Genomic DNA, 16828 nt, shown 5'->3' with positions numbered 1-16828 from the left:
GAAAGCAATATGAATCATTGCAAAAATAGGAATTAATAAAATAAGAATTCCTGTAGGGATTCTTTTAAAGGACTTGATTTTTTAACGTTCCCAGCCATCTACATATACGAAACTGTCTTGTACTGTCGTTAAAAATGTGATGTGACGCGGGACAGGAACGTTCATGAGTACAATACCAGAGGGCGGGATGAGTTAGATCTGCGCAGCACAGGCTCCAGGCTTACGAGGCTCTACCATCTGAGGTTGGAGGAGCCTACTGGTGCAAGGAGCCTACTACTCTGTTGGTGAGTTTGTGGGTCATGAGGATTAATCAATTCTATTTGGTTGGGGGTGTCGTTATATGTAGCACTTCATCTTTTTACCTTGCAAATTTTTTCATTATTTGTTTTAATTGCATTTTCTATTTTTAAGGGTACTTGTTTGTTATTTATATTTTTTGTTAATTTTAGTTATATTATTATATATTATAATCGATATGACGCATGCCATACAATATTGTAATTATCTACGGCAAAAAAACTATTATTACTATAATGCTTCTGCTGACCACGCATTTACTAACAATGCAAAACTATCACCTGATTCGTTATCACTTTAATTATGATATTTTGATTAATACCATACAGAAATAAAATAGTAACTTATCCAAGGGCTTAACATAGTTTAAAAGCTTTATACATTTAAAAACAAATTGTTTCAAAAGTTATGTAACTAGATACGAAATTAAATGGGCTAAAAATAATTCCCTTGACAAATGTTGTAAAAATAATGGTTTTTGAGTTATGTAAGTTTAAAAAATTAATATTTTTATCATTTTGAAACGGAATACAGAAACTAAATTATTACTTTTAGCGAACATGATATTTATATGGATGAGCAATATGCAAAATTTGAACCATATACATTTATGAATTCCATTACAGTTCCATTAGTGAGTAATGGATGGCAAAATATTTTGCTTTGTTTTCAGTTCACCTGGTGAAATTAAATGATTCTGAAATGTTTTGTTATTACTTTTTAACTCAAATAAGGTGGAATTATAAGGAAAATCACCTGAAAAATCATATAAAACCACTCTAGAGGTTGTAGTGTGAACAGTTTTGGGAAAAAGTATGAAATTTCCACCGTCAAGCCATTATAAATTATTTAGTCAAAAGAAGATCAAAATGGTGGATATCTGGGTAAAGAAGCATTTTAGGACTTAACTCTATACGACATTATTTTCATTATGGAATCACCTCCTGAAATATCTCCGCGCATTACGGATACACCCTGTATATTGAAATCGTGTTATAACACACACACACACACACACACACACACACACACACACACACACACACACACATATATTATCTTAGTTATTGGCTGAGTGTTAGCGAAGAGTCGTTCGAAGAGTGAAAAAAACTTCTATTTTCTATTTCTATCTGTCTGTCCTCACTATATCTCGTAAACTAGTTGAGGAACTATGATTTCGATGTTGGGGCATCCCAACACGTAGAACATAATTTTATACTAACGTAGTAAGTAGACTTTTATTTTTTTAAACTATTGAATAACAAAAGTGGTTTTCTGTGGCATGTTAAAACTATGTTTTCCGTATGACTATCCATAGCTCTATCTTAGTTTAAACAAGGAAATTAAAATACAAAGCGTATTGTTTAAAAATACGTCCTACTTTTGTATTAGAGTATGTGGTTTTTATAATAAGATGAACAATTGTTTCACAGTTTGTGAATAGAAATTCAGAAGACTGTTTCAGTTTTTGTATAGTCCAAAGTTCAAATCATTTCTTGACAGTACCTGTCTGAAATAGATAAATATTTAATCTATAATAAATTTCCATTAACTACATTAAAAAAATTACATTTCTTGCAGTATAACTTATATTTTAAAGTAATTTCAATAATTTCAAGTACGAATTATTGTTTCATCTTTAATCGAAAGCCTTTTATATCCATTAGTTAGTAAGTACTGAAAAGTTACTCGTACATAAAAACTTATCTAATTTAGGTATTCTAAACTTAAAATTAGAAATGAAATGACTTCAGATTTGTATTTCCATATTATTAAAACTGATGTTAGTTTCATCAAGAAATATGAATATATATATTTCTGAAGTTGTGGGCAAATACCAGTCTCAAATATATTAAATTTCCAAATTATCAGATAGTAAGCAAGGAATGCAGTTTTATAAACTTATCTGAGATTGTCTAAAAATCTAATTATAAAATATGAAAATCTTAAATCCTAGAATGGAAATAAATACAAATAATCTTTGTAACGATTATGAGCCTGGTGGTAAAGTTATGTATTGGAATAGTTTACTACCCAATCATCTTGTGTTTTGAATATTGATATTCAATTCCATGAATGGCTTAACCTACTGAGATAAAACCAACCAGTTTCAAGGTGATAAAAGTTGTTACTCATGCTCAGGATTTATGTCCTTATATTCTACTCTTGGCATCTATTAAAATAGTGTTCAGGTGGGGTGTAATAAATAAAATACCAATCGCAATATTCACATTTTATAATAACAACTAACAAAACTATTTACAAGTTGGCAGTTACGTACAGTTGTGAGTTACGAAGTAGCGTAATGTTAATAAACTAATCACAATATGCAACTATTGAAACTACTAATGCGAGACATCGTTCCCGAGCAAGCACTCGACGTGCTTGTGGATTAAACAGAACATGACATGAAATTGACTAGCAGACAATATGTTTACTAAAGTGAGCGAAACGGTCAGTCGAGTCAAGTCAACAGCCAATATAATACAACGTTAATAAGAAAATTGGTTAATGAAATAAATAACATTAAATAAACAATAAATAAAAGTTTGCCTATGATATAGTGGCCACCTCAAGGTTCAAGTCTGGGGCCTCAATTGTTTCAGTAAAGTATTTTATTTAGTCGTGAGCTGTGTTATTGTAGTATGAGACTTAGTTCAGTTTATTATTCTTTTAGCACTATTATCGTTATTATTTTTTTTGTTCTGATAGTGTTGTGAGTTTGTTATCTTTGGTTCAATGCTGGTCGTATAGTAGTTACACCTATTTCATTTCGTATGCTTGAGTAATCCGGTCAACCAGTATAGTAAGTCAGTTTTCTTGGTTCATACTTTGTTTCTGTGTTTCTATATGTTTGGTTTTTCTTTGACCTACGGTTACTGCAGTGGCGTCTTTTCTGTAAATTGTTGTTCGAAGTAGGTGATGTTTTGATTGATCTGTTATAAAGTAAAGTCTTTGTCAGTAACTTTGGTTCAGACGGCGGCCACGGGACTTATTCTATTTGTACATTTGAAGGGTGTATTGAAGAAGATAGATGGAAAAAGAGAGGTGATCAATCTTGTTTGGTCGGCTCTTTGTAGGCACGGTAGGCCAGGTCGTGAGCGTCGTTCGCTGACCGTCCCCAGCCGTGTCCGTGCTCCTCAGTATAGTGCGGGTGTGCGACCACCTCGTAGCTCTGGGTGGATTGTTTCTGGCCCAACAGCTTCTGGAGACCGATCAGACCGGCCAACACGAGGGCCAGCTTGCCGACGATGAGAGCCTTGAGGGCGAGGAGGGCCAGGGCGCCGAGGGCCAGAGGGATGAGCGCGGCAGCCTTCAGCTTCAACAGAAGGAGCAGAGGAAGGAGGATCTTGGCGGCCTTCTTCTTCTTGCCACGAGCTGTAACAATTTAAATTTGGGATAATTTAAAGAAAATTAATCGCAGTTTTTGTAGTATGCATCATTTCCATATAATACGATTGTGTACACACAGAAAGTAAGTTAGAGTAAGGTGCTTGAAAGAAAACAATTAATTGCAGAGATGACTGATAGTTTACTGACTTGATAAATGACTTCCCTTAAGATCTTAGACTGGCAATAAGTGATTACTATTGAAAATAAATATAAATTACATTTTATTGATTGATCCTTGTGCTTTCTCAAAATTTTGTTCAAACATTATTAACTTAGTAGTATCGTTAAATCTTCAGAATATAATTCTCTGATTACTAACTTAATAGCTTCGTAGTTCAGTGTTCACGTTTTAACACAGTGCATTGACTCAGGTAATGCAATCTGGGTATGCTAATGAAGGATGTCACGGTGTGCGTAAGGTCACAACAGGAAGGACGCGACAGATGAGGATGCCGAAGACAGACCGTCACCGTTGGTTGACAGACTCGACCAGAACCAGAACCAGAACCAGTCCAGTGGTGAGGTCAGTCACCCCTCCGTTCACCTGTTCTCCGCTGCGGTCAGGGTCACGACAACGGTTAATTGCCGACCCCACCCTGCATCGCACGGCATCACGCGTGAAAGACCGCAATCGGATCGCGGGTCAGACTGGTTCCTTCCGGTGAAACTGGATACGGGATCGCCATTTCGGCTCGATTCATGAGTGAAATGTGCCCGTTTAACAGGTGCTATACCGGTTCGGAAGTGATACAGGTGAGTTTTGGACGAAAGTGAAATGTGCCTGTGATGACAAACCCACTGAATGGAACACTTCAATTTCAATAACTTCTGTTGATGGCACAAATGAAACTAATTGTACAGCAATGGTTAATTATTATAGTAAACTAATGTTATTTATTAACGGTGTAAAACTACGACGCCAGCAGCAAAAAAGACGTCTCAGAAGCTTAAATTTTAAATGTAGTCCGACAGTATCTAAAATTTTAATATTGACTGGACTCGGGCCAGACTAGAATTATATTACTAGATTTTATTCACAAATTTCAAGGAGTTATCTAGTTATAGATAACTTTATCGTTAGAGCCTCTCAGAAATAAAGCGATGGTTCTTTTAGACTGCTTATTTTTACTAAGTGTGCATAAGAACATTTACTCTTACCAATTTATGAATTCAATTATACAATTCAGTTTGTTTTATGTTTATAAGTAATAATGTACTCTTTGTTATAAATTATTTATGGAAAGGTAACTGTTTCTTAGCCAAACACTACTTTTATTAGAGTAAGTATTTGACACAATCGAATTGTAAAGCTTGCACAAAGCTTGTTTTTCTTTATTTCATATTTTAATTTAGTTTTATAATGCGTGCATTACTATATACATCTCTTCGTTTAACAATATTCTAAAATAATGTTAGGAGTAACTTAACACAAAATAACCTTGAAATTACAATCTTTAATCTCAATCCCACTACTTTATATTACAATTCACTGCCCAGCATTCACTTAGCTTTCATTTTTAAAACACTGATTAAATTACAATGTTTCAATTTCAAAAGTGCAATTGTGGGAAACCAATCAACTTGAAACATTATTATTCATCAACCTTAGTAAGTAATTTAAATGTTTACCAAGTTATCTGAAATGTTGCTTTAAGTGCACTAGTAATAATCTAGCTTGTAAGCATAAGAATAGATAACTTTAATACCTAAAGGTTTGCAAGTGTTTATATTATTGTATGTCAAAATAAGGTTTTGCGTGATCGATTGATTAGCCTCAAAGTTGTTCTATACGTTAAATATTCGTTCTTTTACTATACTTGTATCTCAGTACAAATTTAGCAATGAAAAGAGGAAAATTATATTTAAAGTATATGAATAATTTAATCTATTGATTCTTATCATAAAAGAACTTTTACTGTCATGAAAATATAAAAAATATTGTTAAAGTTCTTTGGCTCTAGAAAATCATCTTTCACTCACCTTCATCGAGAGACTTGCGGATGTCGGAGATGGACGAGTCGGGGACCTTCAGTTGCAGAGTATGGCTCTCCAGGAACCTAGCGACGCGGTCGACCAGCATAGTCTCCACTTGGGCGTCACGGTCCTCAGCATCCTTGGGCAGGCTCGCGTCCAGCTCGGCCTCGGAGAGTGCGCGTCCGTTGAGCTCCCGTGAAACGTCACCGGTGTCGGTCCTCACCAGCTTGACACCGTCAACCAGCGAGATGTCCTCGGGCCTGCGGAGTGCGCGGTCCACGAACGTGAGGGCCCTCATCTTGATACACAAGAGCATGTCCTTCTCTCCACATCCCTGCAAGAACCGGTATACTCGCTCGACACCGTCCGCTTCTGTCTCCTCCGGTACGGCGGGGTAGGCCGCTGCGAGCCCACACACCGCTAACACTACCACACACAAGTACCCGTATCGCACCATCACACCTGCTCCTGACTCCCCGACTTCTGACTACTCACTGTACCCCGACCGAGTCCAGCTCCGACCTTTTATTTCCTCCGAAATACCGATGGCAATTGATTATTCTTTACCGGAGAAACTAGTATATGTGTCAGCTGCGTGTGTGATGGGGTCTGGTGGGGGGAGGGCTGGCCTTGGCCTTGTTCGTACATCCTTCCTCCTCCTGCAGTCCCGCCTCGCCTAAGTGAAACCTTATCCACCTCCATTCATTCAAATTTTCATAATATTCATTCAGTATTTTGTTAGATTTGCCGAGCGAGCCATAGGGATTCTTTACGTTTTGAATAAGGGTAGTAAGTTTGTACGAGAGAAATATTGGCATTTTTTAAATTTTCCCAAATGCTACAGATTGACTGGTGTGTAAGGTGGTTCTTTCTTAATAATAAAGTGCTCGGTGATAGTGAACATGTGTGCCTCAATACATTTCGATGGTGAGTGCTACAACTAGCATTATCTCTGATATATCTAGTGTTACAGTGTAAGTCTGAAAGTAATGACAAAAAGCTAGTGACATACGATATTATTTTGAGTAAAGTATTTATTGACTTTCCAGATAATTTTTATAATACTATTTTATTTACATTTAGCAACTGTTTACGTCACTTTTTTACATTCATTCACCACAATAAAGTATATTTTCGTTCGACACTGTCAGTACATGGGGCCAATATAAGTGAAGGATTTGTCCTTGTGTGTGTTCATGAGGTCTAAATATTGTCATGTTAATAATGTGATTATTTAAAATTTATATAGTAGCATCATCCAACTATAAATTTAATCGAGACTTCCGTGGATTGGATAATAATGTTATTATGGGTTACTAACATTTTTTATTTTTATTTTACAGACAAGTAACAGTATAGATTATTTTATAAATTATGTTAGACATTAAAATCATTTAAAGTTATCAAAATATTAATTTTTTATGTAAAAAATTAAAATGTATTATCGTCTTGTCTCATTTAGTTCAATAAAATATTACAATAATTATCGAATAATAAGGACAATGGAAAATTGTGACATACATGTTTTCGATTGTGAAAACTATACAGAAGACCTAAATAGAATTTGAAATGATCAAGGCAATTACAGAAAGGTCCAAATAAATCACCATTTTCCTTTTATTTTGATGTTTCTGTCTTAATTAAAATTGACAGAAAAATAAAACATATATTAACGTAAAACGGCTGTGATAATTGCAAGCACAAGAAATCAACACTTTTTGAATGCATAAATGTGATTTGCAAAGAAATAATCGTGTTAGAAAATGAATTACTTTTCATTAATAATTTTAAACAGTTATATAAACGTTAGAAATGAACATTAATGAATTTCTTAAGGACTCTACAGGATAGGTGCATAAATAATCGATGTATCTTCTGAATATAAACATTTTATATTATATTAATTGATTATATAAACTTTTCTCTCATCCTTCGAATATAGTATGGGTTTTTATTAAGTTTGAATCTAGATATCCAAAGATACATATGATGAAATACACGTGACTTGCAGTTTTCTATTAATAAGCAAGTTGGATATGAGTTTTTACGGAAAATTACTTTTATCGTACTAAATGTAATGTTAATTTTAAAACGTCAAAATTGTGTTTAAGTTTATATGTGTAAATAAATGGTCTTTTCTTTGTCCTCCACTAGGAGCAATATGCAATACATTATATTTTAATATGAACAATGAAATAAATTTCCGTGAAAATATTAAGTTTGAATGTATGCTAGATAATTAATTCACAGACATAAATAAAGGAATTAACCGTGACACTGTTTACTATAATAATAGAAGTAGGGCTCAGTTTTCTTCGTTTCCTTTAAAAGACACGCAGCCCAAGCATTTTTCGGAATTCAGACGAGGTTTACAAGGAAATTGGTTCCTCAACCGTTACTACAACCTATTAAACAAGTTTTCAGTGACAGTTATTTGTCCTAAAAGTTGTTAACTGGACGACAAGATATAACTGAGTTAGGAATAGATTCACTGTACGAATGCAGTGTCTTCAATACTTGTCTTATTTTAATGCTAAGATGCTGTTATTTATTTTTATAAGACAGATTTTTGTATTTTTATAATACATAAATAACTTGGTGGTGCTTAGTTTAGTGTGAAACGTACAGAGTGCAAAATACTCTAACTTCACCATAACGATTTCTCAGATCAATAAAATTAACAAATTTGTCACATAAAGTACAACCTAGTCACTATCTTACCTAGTTTACCGTCTGTCAGTTATGTCTTTAGAACAAATTTGCATCTTTGAATTTAGCAAAGGTATAAATTCAAACTTTGCAATTATTTTAGGCTAATAAAGATCTGTTTTAAAGTGTTAGTAAAATATGCCCGGCGAGTATATTACCACTACACCAGGGAGACCTTACATTTTATGATTAAATAATTTCATATTTGACCGTTTCAATTGCATATATGTTTCAATAACCAGAGTATCATATAATTGGAAGACCGAATACCTGTGAAACGATCACTAACATTCGTTAAATTTGTATAAACGCTAATAGCCGAATTTAACTTTAATAAAAATCTAACAACAAGAAGGATTTGATTCACCGAGACTATTATTTTGATGGAATTTTGATAGAAGATTTTTTTCATATGGAATACTGTACGATAAATCTATACGTATACATATTAAAATATATGCAATGTTTAAAATAATCTTAATACAAAAATAATTTTGTTACGACAGTTGATAACGGAATAATAATTATGCGCTATTTCTCATATTCACTAGTAGCGTTATTAATGTCGTCTAGTAGCTAATTAATAATCAGCTGATTATTAATTTTAACATCTGAAATTAATTGCTAGCTTATTTTTGTAATATTAAATTTCCTGTGAAAACTGTATGGTTGCGTTACATGTTTTAAAAAATAAACCAACAACGTAAATCTTGCCTAAATTAAATTATTAGCTGATTACTACATTTAAAATCTTAAATTGCTAGTTCATGGCTGTTGGTTCTACAAAATGTATCTATTTTTAAACATATATATTCAAGCTTTTTTATTTTAAAAATATTTTTATTCTAAATTAGTACATCCCAGAATTTTATGGTGTGGTTTTATTAACTAATCAAAAAGAACACGATTATGCTTGGTCAAAAATGTTCTATTTGTGGCGATATGTGGTTTTCTTCCATCTCCACTTACATTAAATCCCTAAGAATAGAATTTCATTCAGTTCATAATGGTAACACCAAGCCAAAGTCTGTTTATGACGGTAACATCTACCAGCGTGCAATTGTCTTTACCAAGCCAAAGTCTGTTTATGACGGTAACATCTACCAGCGTGCAATTGTCTTTACCAAGCCAAAGTCTGTTTATGACGGTAACATCTACCAGCGTACAATAGTCTTTACCAAGCCAAAGTCTGTTTATGACGGTAACATCTACCAGCGTGCAATTGTCTTTACCAAGCCAAAGTCTGTTTATGACGGTAACATCTACCAGCGTGCAATTGTTTTTACCAAGCCAAAGTCTGTTTATTACGGTAACATCTACCAGCGTGCAATTGTCTTTACCAAGCCAAAGTCTGTTTATGACGGTAACATCTACCAGCGTACAATTGTTTTTACCAAGCCAAAGTCTGTTTATTACGGTAACATCTACCAGCGTACAATTGTCTTTACCAAGCCAAAGTCTGTTTATTACGGTAACATCTACCAGCGTACAATTGTCTTTACCAAGCCAAAGTCTGTTTATGACGGTAACATCTACCAGCGTGCAATTGTTTTTACCAAGCCAAAGTCTGTTTATGACGGTAACATCTACCAGCGTACAATTGTTTTTACCAAGCCAAAGTCTGTTTATTACGGTAACATCTACCAGCGTACAATTGTCTTTACCAAGCCAATGCCTGTTACTGATATCTACTCTAGGCGTTTCGAATAAAATCGGTTCTATTTAGCTGTTTCCTTGTAAACGCATATACTAGTCGAACTAACCAGCTATAAAATTTTAAACTCATATCTACATACACTGTTGTTGTATATAAACTAAGATCAAAAAGTCTAAATTTCTAAAATACTTAATATCGTATTAATAATAATAATAATAACAACAAACTCTTTATTTCTATACATCGAAAATATTAGTTGACAATGGACGTTAACCATGAACAATAACTTTTTTCTCACACGTAGAAGCTACATCATTTTGGACCCAAATTACTCAATAACGCACGGCAACTATAAAGTCAATTTCTGACTTATTATATTATTGTATAAAGCTTCTTGTCGCTTTATTTAGTATCTGTCTGTCTGCTTGTGTTTTTAACAATAAAGCATCACTCAGAATACCATTCATACCTCTATTTATGTATGTATTGGCTGGAGTAAAGTACACTAGAACAGTAAAAACTAATTCCGTCATTTATTGTTTTGTAATTCTTAATTATTGTGTGTTCATAATAATTAAGGTATCATTACTATCATATACTATCTTTTATGTTTCTTGAAATTTTTTTTTCTGTTCATGAGTTTTTATGAAATTTAGCTTTAAACTTTTTAAAAGGCCGTTTTTTTTTTCGAAAATGTTAACGAAATATGTTTTCTACATGAAAGTAATATTCTAATATGATATACAAAAGTGCAAAGTTATAACGCCGTAGCTTGAATCGTTTCTGATATATTATTATCTTCTTTTTAACTCAAATAGACAGAGAATCAGTAAAGGAATCGAAATAGGGCATAGTGTTAGAGGAACTTCTTTTTGTAGTTTATTTTACCTTTTAAGTTAAATCGTATACACACACACACACACACACACACACACACACACACACACAAGTGCGAAAAGTTGTGAAGATGTTGAGATGTTTGGACATCTGTATATTTGGGTGTTTGATGCTCACTCACAAAAAAACTTAGTGGACGGCTTTGGACTAAATTTGGGTAAGCACATTGCTTATATACAGCAATCAAACATCATTCCGAAATACAACTAACAAAATATTTTTTTTTATTATTCCAAGGAAGTCTATTTACTGTCAAGATAGGCAATATTTTTGACAGACAATAAAGTCGCATTACTTTGCGTTTCCATGAATAAATATTTGTTGTATTTGTGTGATGCATACAGTGAGGAATTCAAGCCAATTAGTTTATTCTGAATTTTAATTAATCAATAAAGTTGTGATTGACGAAATTTATTATTTAGACATTGAATAGTGAACATTATGAATTTGGTTTCCTTAAACCTTGTGGGAAGGCATATTTACAGTGGCTAAAGAAACGAAAACGGGGGAACTGGGCATTAAACATGATTCAAAGAACAATTAGCTCCTTGATTACTATTTTGGAAAATAAGCGTCCTTAATGAGTCCGTGACCATAGCAAGCGGAATATCAAAGCTATACACCAGACACTAAATGCAATTTTTATTACGGAAATTTGTGTGGACATCGCGTCAATTATTCACTAATGAGGTGTACGATTCTGATTAGGTATATAAATACTAATATCATTTCTAGACTGAACCAAGCAAATAGAATGATACAGTGAGAATGGACAGAGAAGCAAGAACACGTACTGCACTGTATTAGGATTATAGATAGTCATTCTTTCAAAAACAGACGTTCAAAAACTAATACCGATGGTTCAAACAAAGACAGCGAGCCAGGTGGTATATTACAGTAAGTGGGCGTAAATTTCCTTCTATGGAATGTAACCTATCTTAAATATTATTAGTAAATCGGGACAGTTTGAAAAGTTTATGTTTTTGTTACGTTTTCCACGTATGTTTGTACACACATTAGCCAATTAATGTATAGTGGAGGTTTAGAACCAATAAATAGTCTCTTGATGGGAATAGCATAGCGAAAGATAGGATTTAACACTGTACTCCTTTACCTGAAGTGGAATTCAAGCGTAGAAGTGAACAATTTTGTACAGTAAGAATGACCAATCAATTTTCTAATGTTAACAACCAACCATTGCTATGATATTGTTCAACGAAATTCTTATAGAGCATTGCTATATTTTTAATCTAGCCAACCAGGCGGTCTGAATAAAATATGAATCTGTATTTCTGCTTTATAAATTTTATATCTTTGTCGAAAAATTACAGTATTCTAAATAACAGTTAATAACAATTTTTTGCTTATGATATCCATTCGTGTAGTATTATTATTGTTGTGGTTTCTTCTTACCTATGAATACTGTAATACTTTATTTCACAAGTAGCATAGGACTCAATAGTATTATGGGATGGATGACAACTATCATAATTCTAGTATTGACATTTTTCAGTATTATTGGTTTTTAATTTTTAATTTTCAATAAGAATATTTATATCTATAAAATACATAAAACTGTACTGTTTTAAATCCAACCTCACTGTAAAAGTGTATATATATATATATATATATATATATATATATATATATATATATATATATATATATATATATGCCTACATAAATTGTTTATTGGAACAAAACAGCAAACTCAAATTTGACGTCAGATATATAATTAATTCGAAACGGAAGTGATTCTACAAACACAAAAACCTGAAATAAGAATTACTCGCGAATTTTCATAAGCTCTGATGCTCTTACTACACTAAAAACACTATAAACACTTAAAAAGTATGAACCTGATACATGATATATGATTACTTTCATTTCAAAAAGATTGGACATTATCGTATTAAATCAAAATTGCTGTTGCTAAGGAAGCTACGGACTTTGAATTTAGGGTTCCTCCGCATTGGTTTAAAATATTTCGAGTATTACTAAAATCGTGGGAGCTAATCATTCAAATACGTGGTATGTTTCATAGCAATTGTGAGCAATGCTGCGGGTATGTGCTAGTAATTTAATAAAACCATTTTATTAAAAATTTGCTTTTCATAAATCTTCTTAAGCCCCGTCCTCACTTACAGACTTGCCTGCGAAAACCTTGTCAGCCGACTGTTTCCAAGGTGCTTCCTTTTGTATCTACGATGTCCAGCTAATCTGCCGACTGTCCATCGAAAGTCGACCAACAAGTCTGTGTGTTTCCGGAGGCCAAAGTCCATTGTTTTCCAATCGAATGGGAAACACAGAGACAAGTTACAAGTATTTTTTCTCAAGTCTGCACCTGTGGACGTTTCTGTTGACAAGAGACTGGATACAACCCACAACGCGCATAGCAATTGTGTGAAAATCTCTGCTCAGCACAAATGTCAGTTCCTAGTAGGGGCACACATCGTGTGTACCGATCTCTTCACTGGTGATTAATAAACCCTAAAATCACTTTTTTGTTAAATTTACTAGTTTTATTAGTTGAAATTGCCAAGTAGAACGAAGACGGCAATAAAACCAAACAAACAATTGCATTTCCGTCCATTATTATGGTAGGACGTATCCTTTCCAGAATACAAAACTCGACATAAAATATGAAAAACAAGATTTTACTATAGTGCGAACTTTCTTCAAGAAACTTGCGGGTCCACCATCACCTCTTTCTCGGTATATTGCCGCCAAGGTATAGGAAGATAAAGCACGCACAAGCTAAAACTAAGACCTTTTTGGTCTCCATATCGATGAACACTGGCTGGTTAATGTGGACGCGAAACAAATTGGAAACTTGAATAAAAACTGTGTCGGCAGACAATCCGCAGACTGATCAGCGCAACCGACAGTCTGCAAGCGTGATAAGACTAAACAGCTGGATGAGAACCATTTTCACCCATCCATGAATTGATTCCGCACTTGCTTTAGAATTCAAGACACTCCTTGCATCATTCCAATTTTCTTTCTTTCATTGTAAGTCCTAACATAAATTTTAATATCTCAGGACCCAATTGATTTTAAGGGTTAAGGCCAGATAGCATTAATGTTGCAAGTAATTCCGTAAAAAATATCGTTTCACGTTTCGTCGCGTTCTGTCGGGTTTTTCGATACTACGTTGTATCGCTTTATTTTTCAATAGATTATGGTTTTATGACATCCGCCTAGTGACTAAATGAACGTTACTACAAAAACAAGTTGAATGAATTTATGACTGAAAAATGATATAAATATTATATATCCCTCATACCATGAATAACACATTTATTATGTAATATTGAAATTTAGTCAACAGATGAAATATATAGCAGTATTCTTAAACTATATCACTACTATAGTCCTATATCACAGACAGGACACATTTAAGTTGATGCTCTTATTACACCACTAAAATGAGAAGCCACTGCTTTTGTTTTATTCTATGCAGTTACTGGTATATCCGGTCAAAATGTCTTCGGAGATGCGTTATAATAACTCTTTATTTAATGAATGTTCTAGCGTAATTAGGGTAATTTACTATAATTGATAATAGTTTTAAAGTTTACAAACCACGCTGGATTTGCATTGGCAGTTTGAAATTTAAGCTGTTGCACATGTATTCCCTTTGAAATATTAAAAAATTTTATATTAAAAACTATAATAGAAATTATAATTTATAATAAATATATATATATATATATACGGAAAGTTTTAACATTCGTTTCTTGAATCTTAGGTAGCTGAGATACTGTATAAGAAGAATAACCAAATTTCATTGGAAGATTTCCTTCCGAACTGTAGTAAATTTGGTCCTCCTTACGACCTTAAGAGCAGACTTGTTTATTAAAGTATTTTGTATTAACATTGCACTATATATGTGTGGTGTGTCCCGATGGAGCAAGTACAATTTGTATGTATGTATATATATATATATATAAATATATATATATAATATATATATATATATATATATAATATATATATATATATATTTTGTCACGTTAAGAACTGTTTCGTCGGAATTAGTCAATACGTTAACTCCTTAAATGAATATTAACCCCAACTACTTTAGGAACTTGGAGTAAGAGAAGTTCTACCATATTGTTCCACTATAAATATTTTCTAAAATGATTTTCGTTTACATCTAGTCCTCAATATTTTATTCTTATAATTTACCCAGATATAATACAATATAATACTTATCAGGACATGTTAGATTTGAACACTGCATTAAAACATTCACGTTAGCTACTGTACACCTTGGATATTCCAACTGTTACTAAGTTAAGATAACTTATAATCCATACATGCAATTAACATGATAAAGATCGGCTAACTCAGATTATGTTACTTGTTTTTATAGCTTTATGAATGAATACCTACCAAAGCACAATAAAGTCAAAAATCCACGCTAAAATTAGGAAAGCTATTATTTAAGTGTTATTACCCATTATAGTGACTTCATAATGGGCTATCTCAACCAAAATGTCTCTCCGAATAAAAATAAAACATTTTATAGATACAAAGACAAATATCTGAAACTGCGGAATACAACTGACTTTGACCGTGAAAGGTCTTCATGTCTTAAGGACATCTCTGATTTGTGAGTTACATGTTATTATTCTAAAAAAGAGTTATCGTCATTTTATAGTTAGCACACTAATGATAAACTATAAATTTATATAAAAACATGGTAGATAAATTGAAAATTCAGTTTAAAATAAAAAGAGGTGATTCTATTTAAATTATACTGAAAGTCATCTACTTTTAAAAGGGGTTTCGAAGTGTTTGCATATCTCACCTTTTTATTATTATAAGAATTTTCAATCCAACGTTCTCAAAGGTGTTTTTTTTCTCTGATTTAAATTAAGTTACCGTACCGTTTGTGAGCACAAACTAGAGATGATATTGCTGACATAACTTAGTTATTCTGAAATTTATAATTTATACTACATCTTATAAATAAACATGAATCGCTAAATGTACAGCTAAACGCTAATCTTGGAAACTGCTGGACCAGTGCGGCTATTTTATTAATATTCATAAAAGTCACAGGAATTTTTGCATAGAGACAAAAATCGGATACGTTTCGCTGAATAGTATACAATTCGAAAAAATAGTGATAATATTTACAAAACATAACCAAACTTAACCGAAAGTAAACAGATGTTTTGACACTTTCAGCTGAAGATCGCCGAAGAGGCAGAAATGTTTTTCAACATTTATATTTTTAAATGACCAGTATTACTATTTTTAGTAATTAATAAGTAGTTTAATAGGGATTGCATAGGCGACATTACTTTGTAATTTTACCACATATTTCATAAGTGACAAATTTGAACTTAATGCATTAGAAATGCCATTTAAACGCAGTTATGAAGCCGACAATAATGATAAAAACTATTAATGTTTACACGTAAGGTACTCGAAGCTGGTTGGCTGCCTTGACATCGTATATGACATTTTTACTGGCACTTAAGAAAACAGGGAAATGAACACATACATGCCTCAATGAACCAATAAACCTTGTATCACGCAAAACTTATTACAAAGATTATTTTGATATATTGAATTAACTTAGTTTCGTAGCATTTCCCACCCTTCCTTTTAAACCAGAAGCAGAACACAAGGGTCGGAAGTATACGATTTTGGACCGAAGTTTTCCTACTAATATAAGATTACCAGAGATATCTTAGACCGAAAATAGATGTGTTTTAATCTAAGGTGGTTTCGGATATCTATATATGTACGTGACTTATGCTGTTTTATTGGTTGGGACAGCAACGCAAACTTTAGTAAATATATTAGCACTCTTTACCGGAACAACAATGTAAACTCAACTTTACTATATTAGTGTAAATAAATTAAATTGGAAGCAAATTTTAA

At 32.9% G+C, this 16828-nt stretch overlaps 1 protein-coding gene across 1 annotated transcript; it reads right to left on the bottom strand.

The window, feature by feature from the left end:
• Positions 1–2515: 2515 nt before the first annotated feature.
• LOC124359683 lies at positions 2516–6262 on the bottom strand. Its single transcript, XM_046812626.1, has 2 exons — positions 5671–6262; positions 2516–3675 (listed from the first exon to the last, which is right to left on the bottom strand). The coding sequence occupies exons 1-2, from the start codon at positions 6119–6121 to the stop codon at positions 3350–3352; spliced, it is 777 nt and encodes a 258-aa protein (XP_046668582.1). The 5' UTR covers positions 6122–6262; the 3' UTR covers positions 2516–3349.
• Positions 6263–16828: the final 10566 nt, after the last annotated feature.

Source organism: Homalodisca vitripennis, chromosome 4, assembly GCF_021130785.1.
Source record: "Homalodisca vitripennis isolate AUS2020 chromosome 4, UT_GWSS_2.1, whole genome shotgun sequence".
Lineage (NCBI taxonomy): Eukaryota > Metazoa > Arthropoda > Insecta > Hemiptera > Cicadellidae > Homalodisca > Homalodisca vitripennis.
The sequence above is the reverse complement of the archived record's forward strand: the minus strand, read 5'-3'. Positions and strand labels throughout refer to the sequence as shown.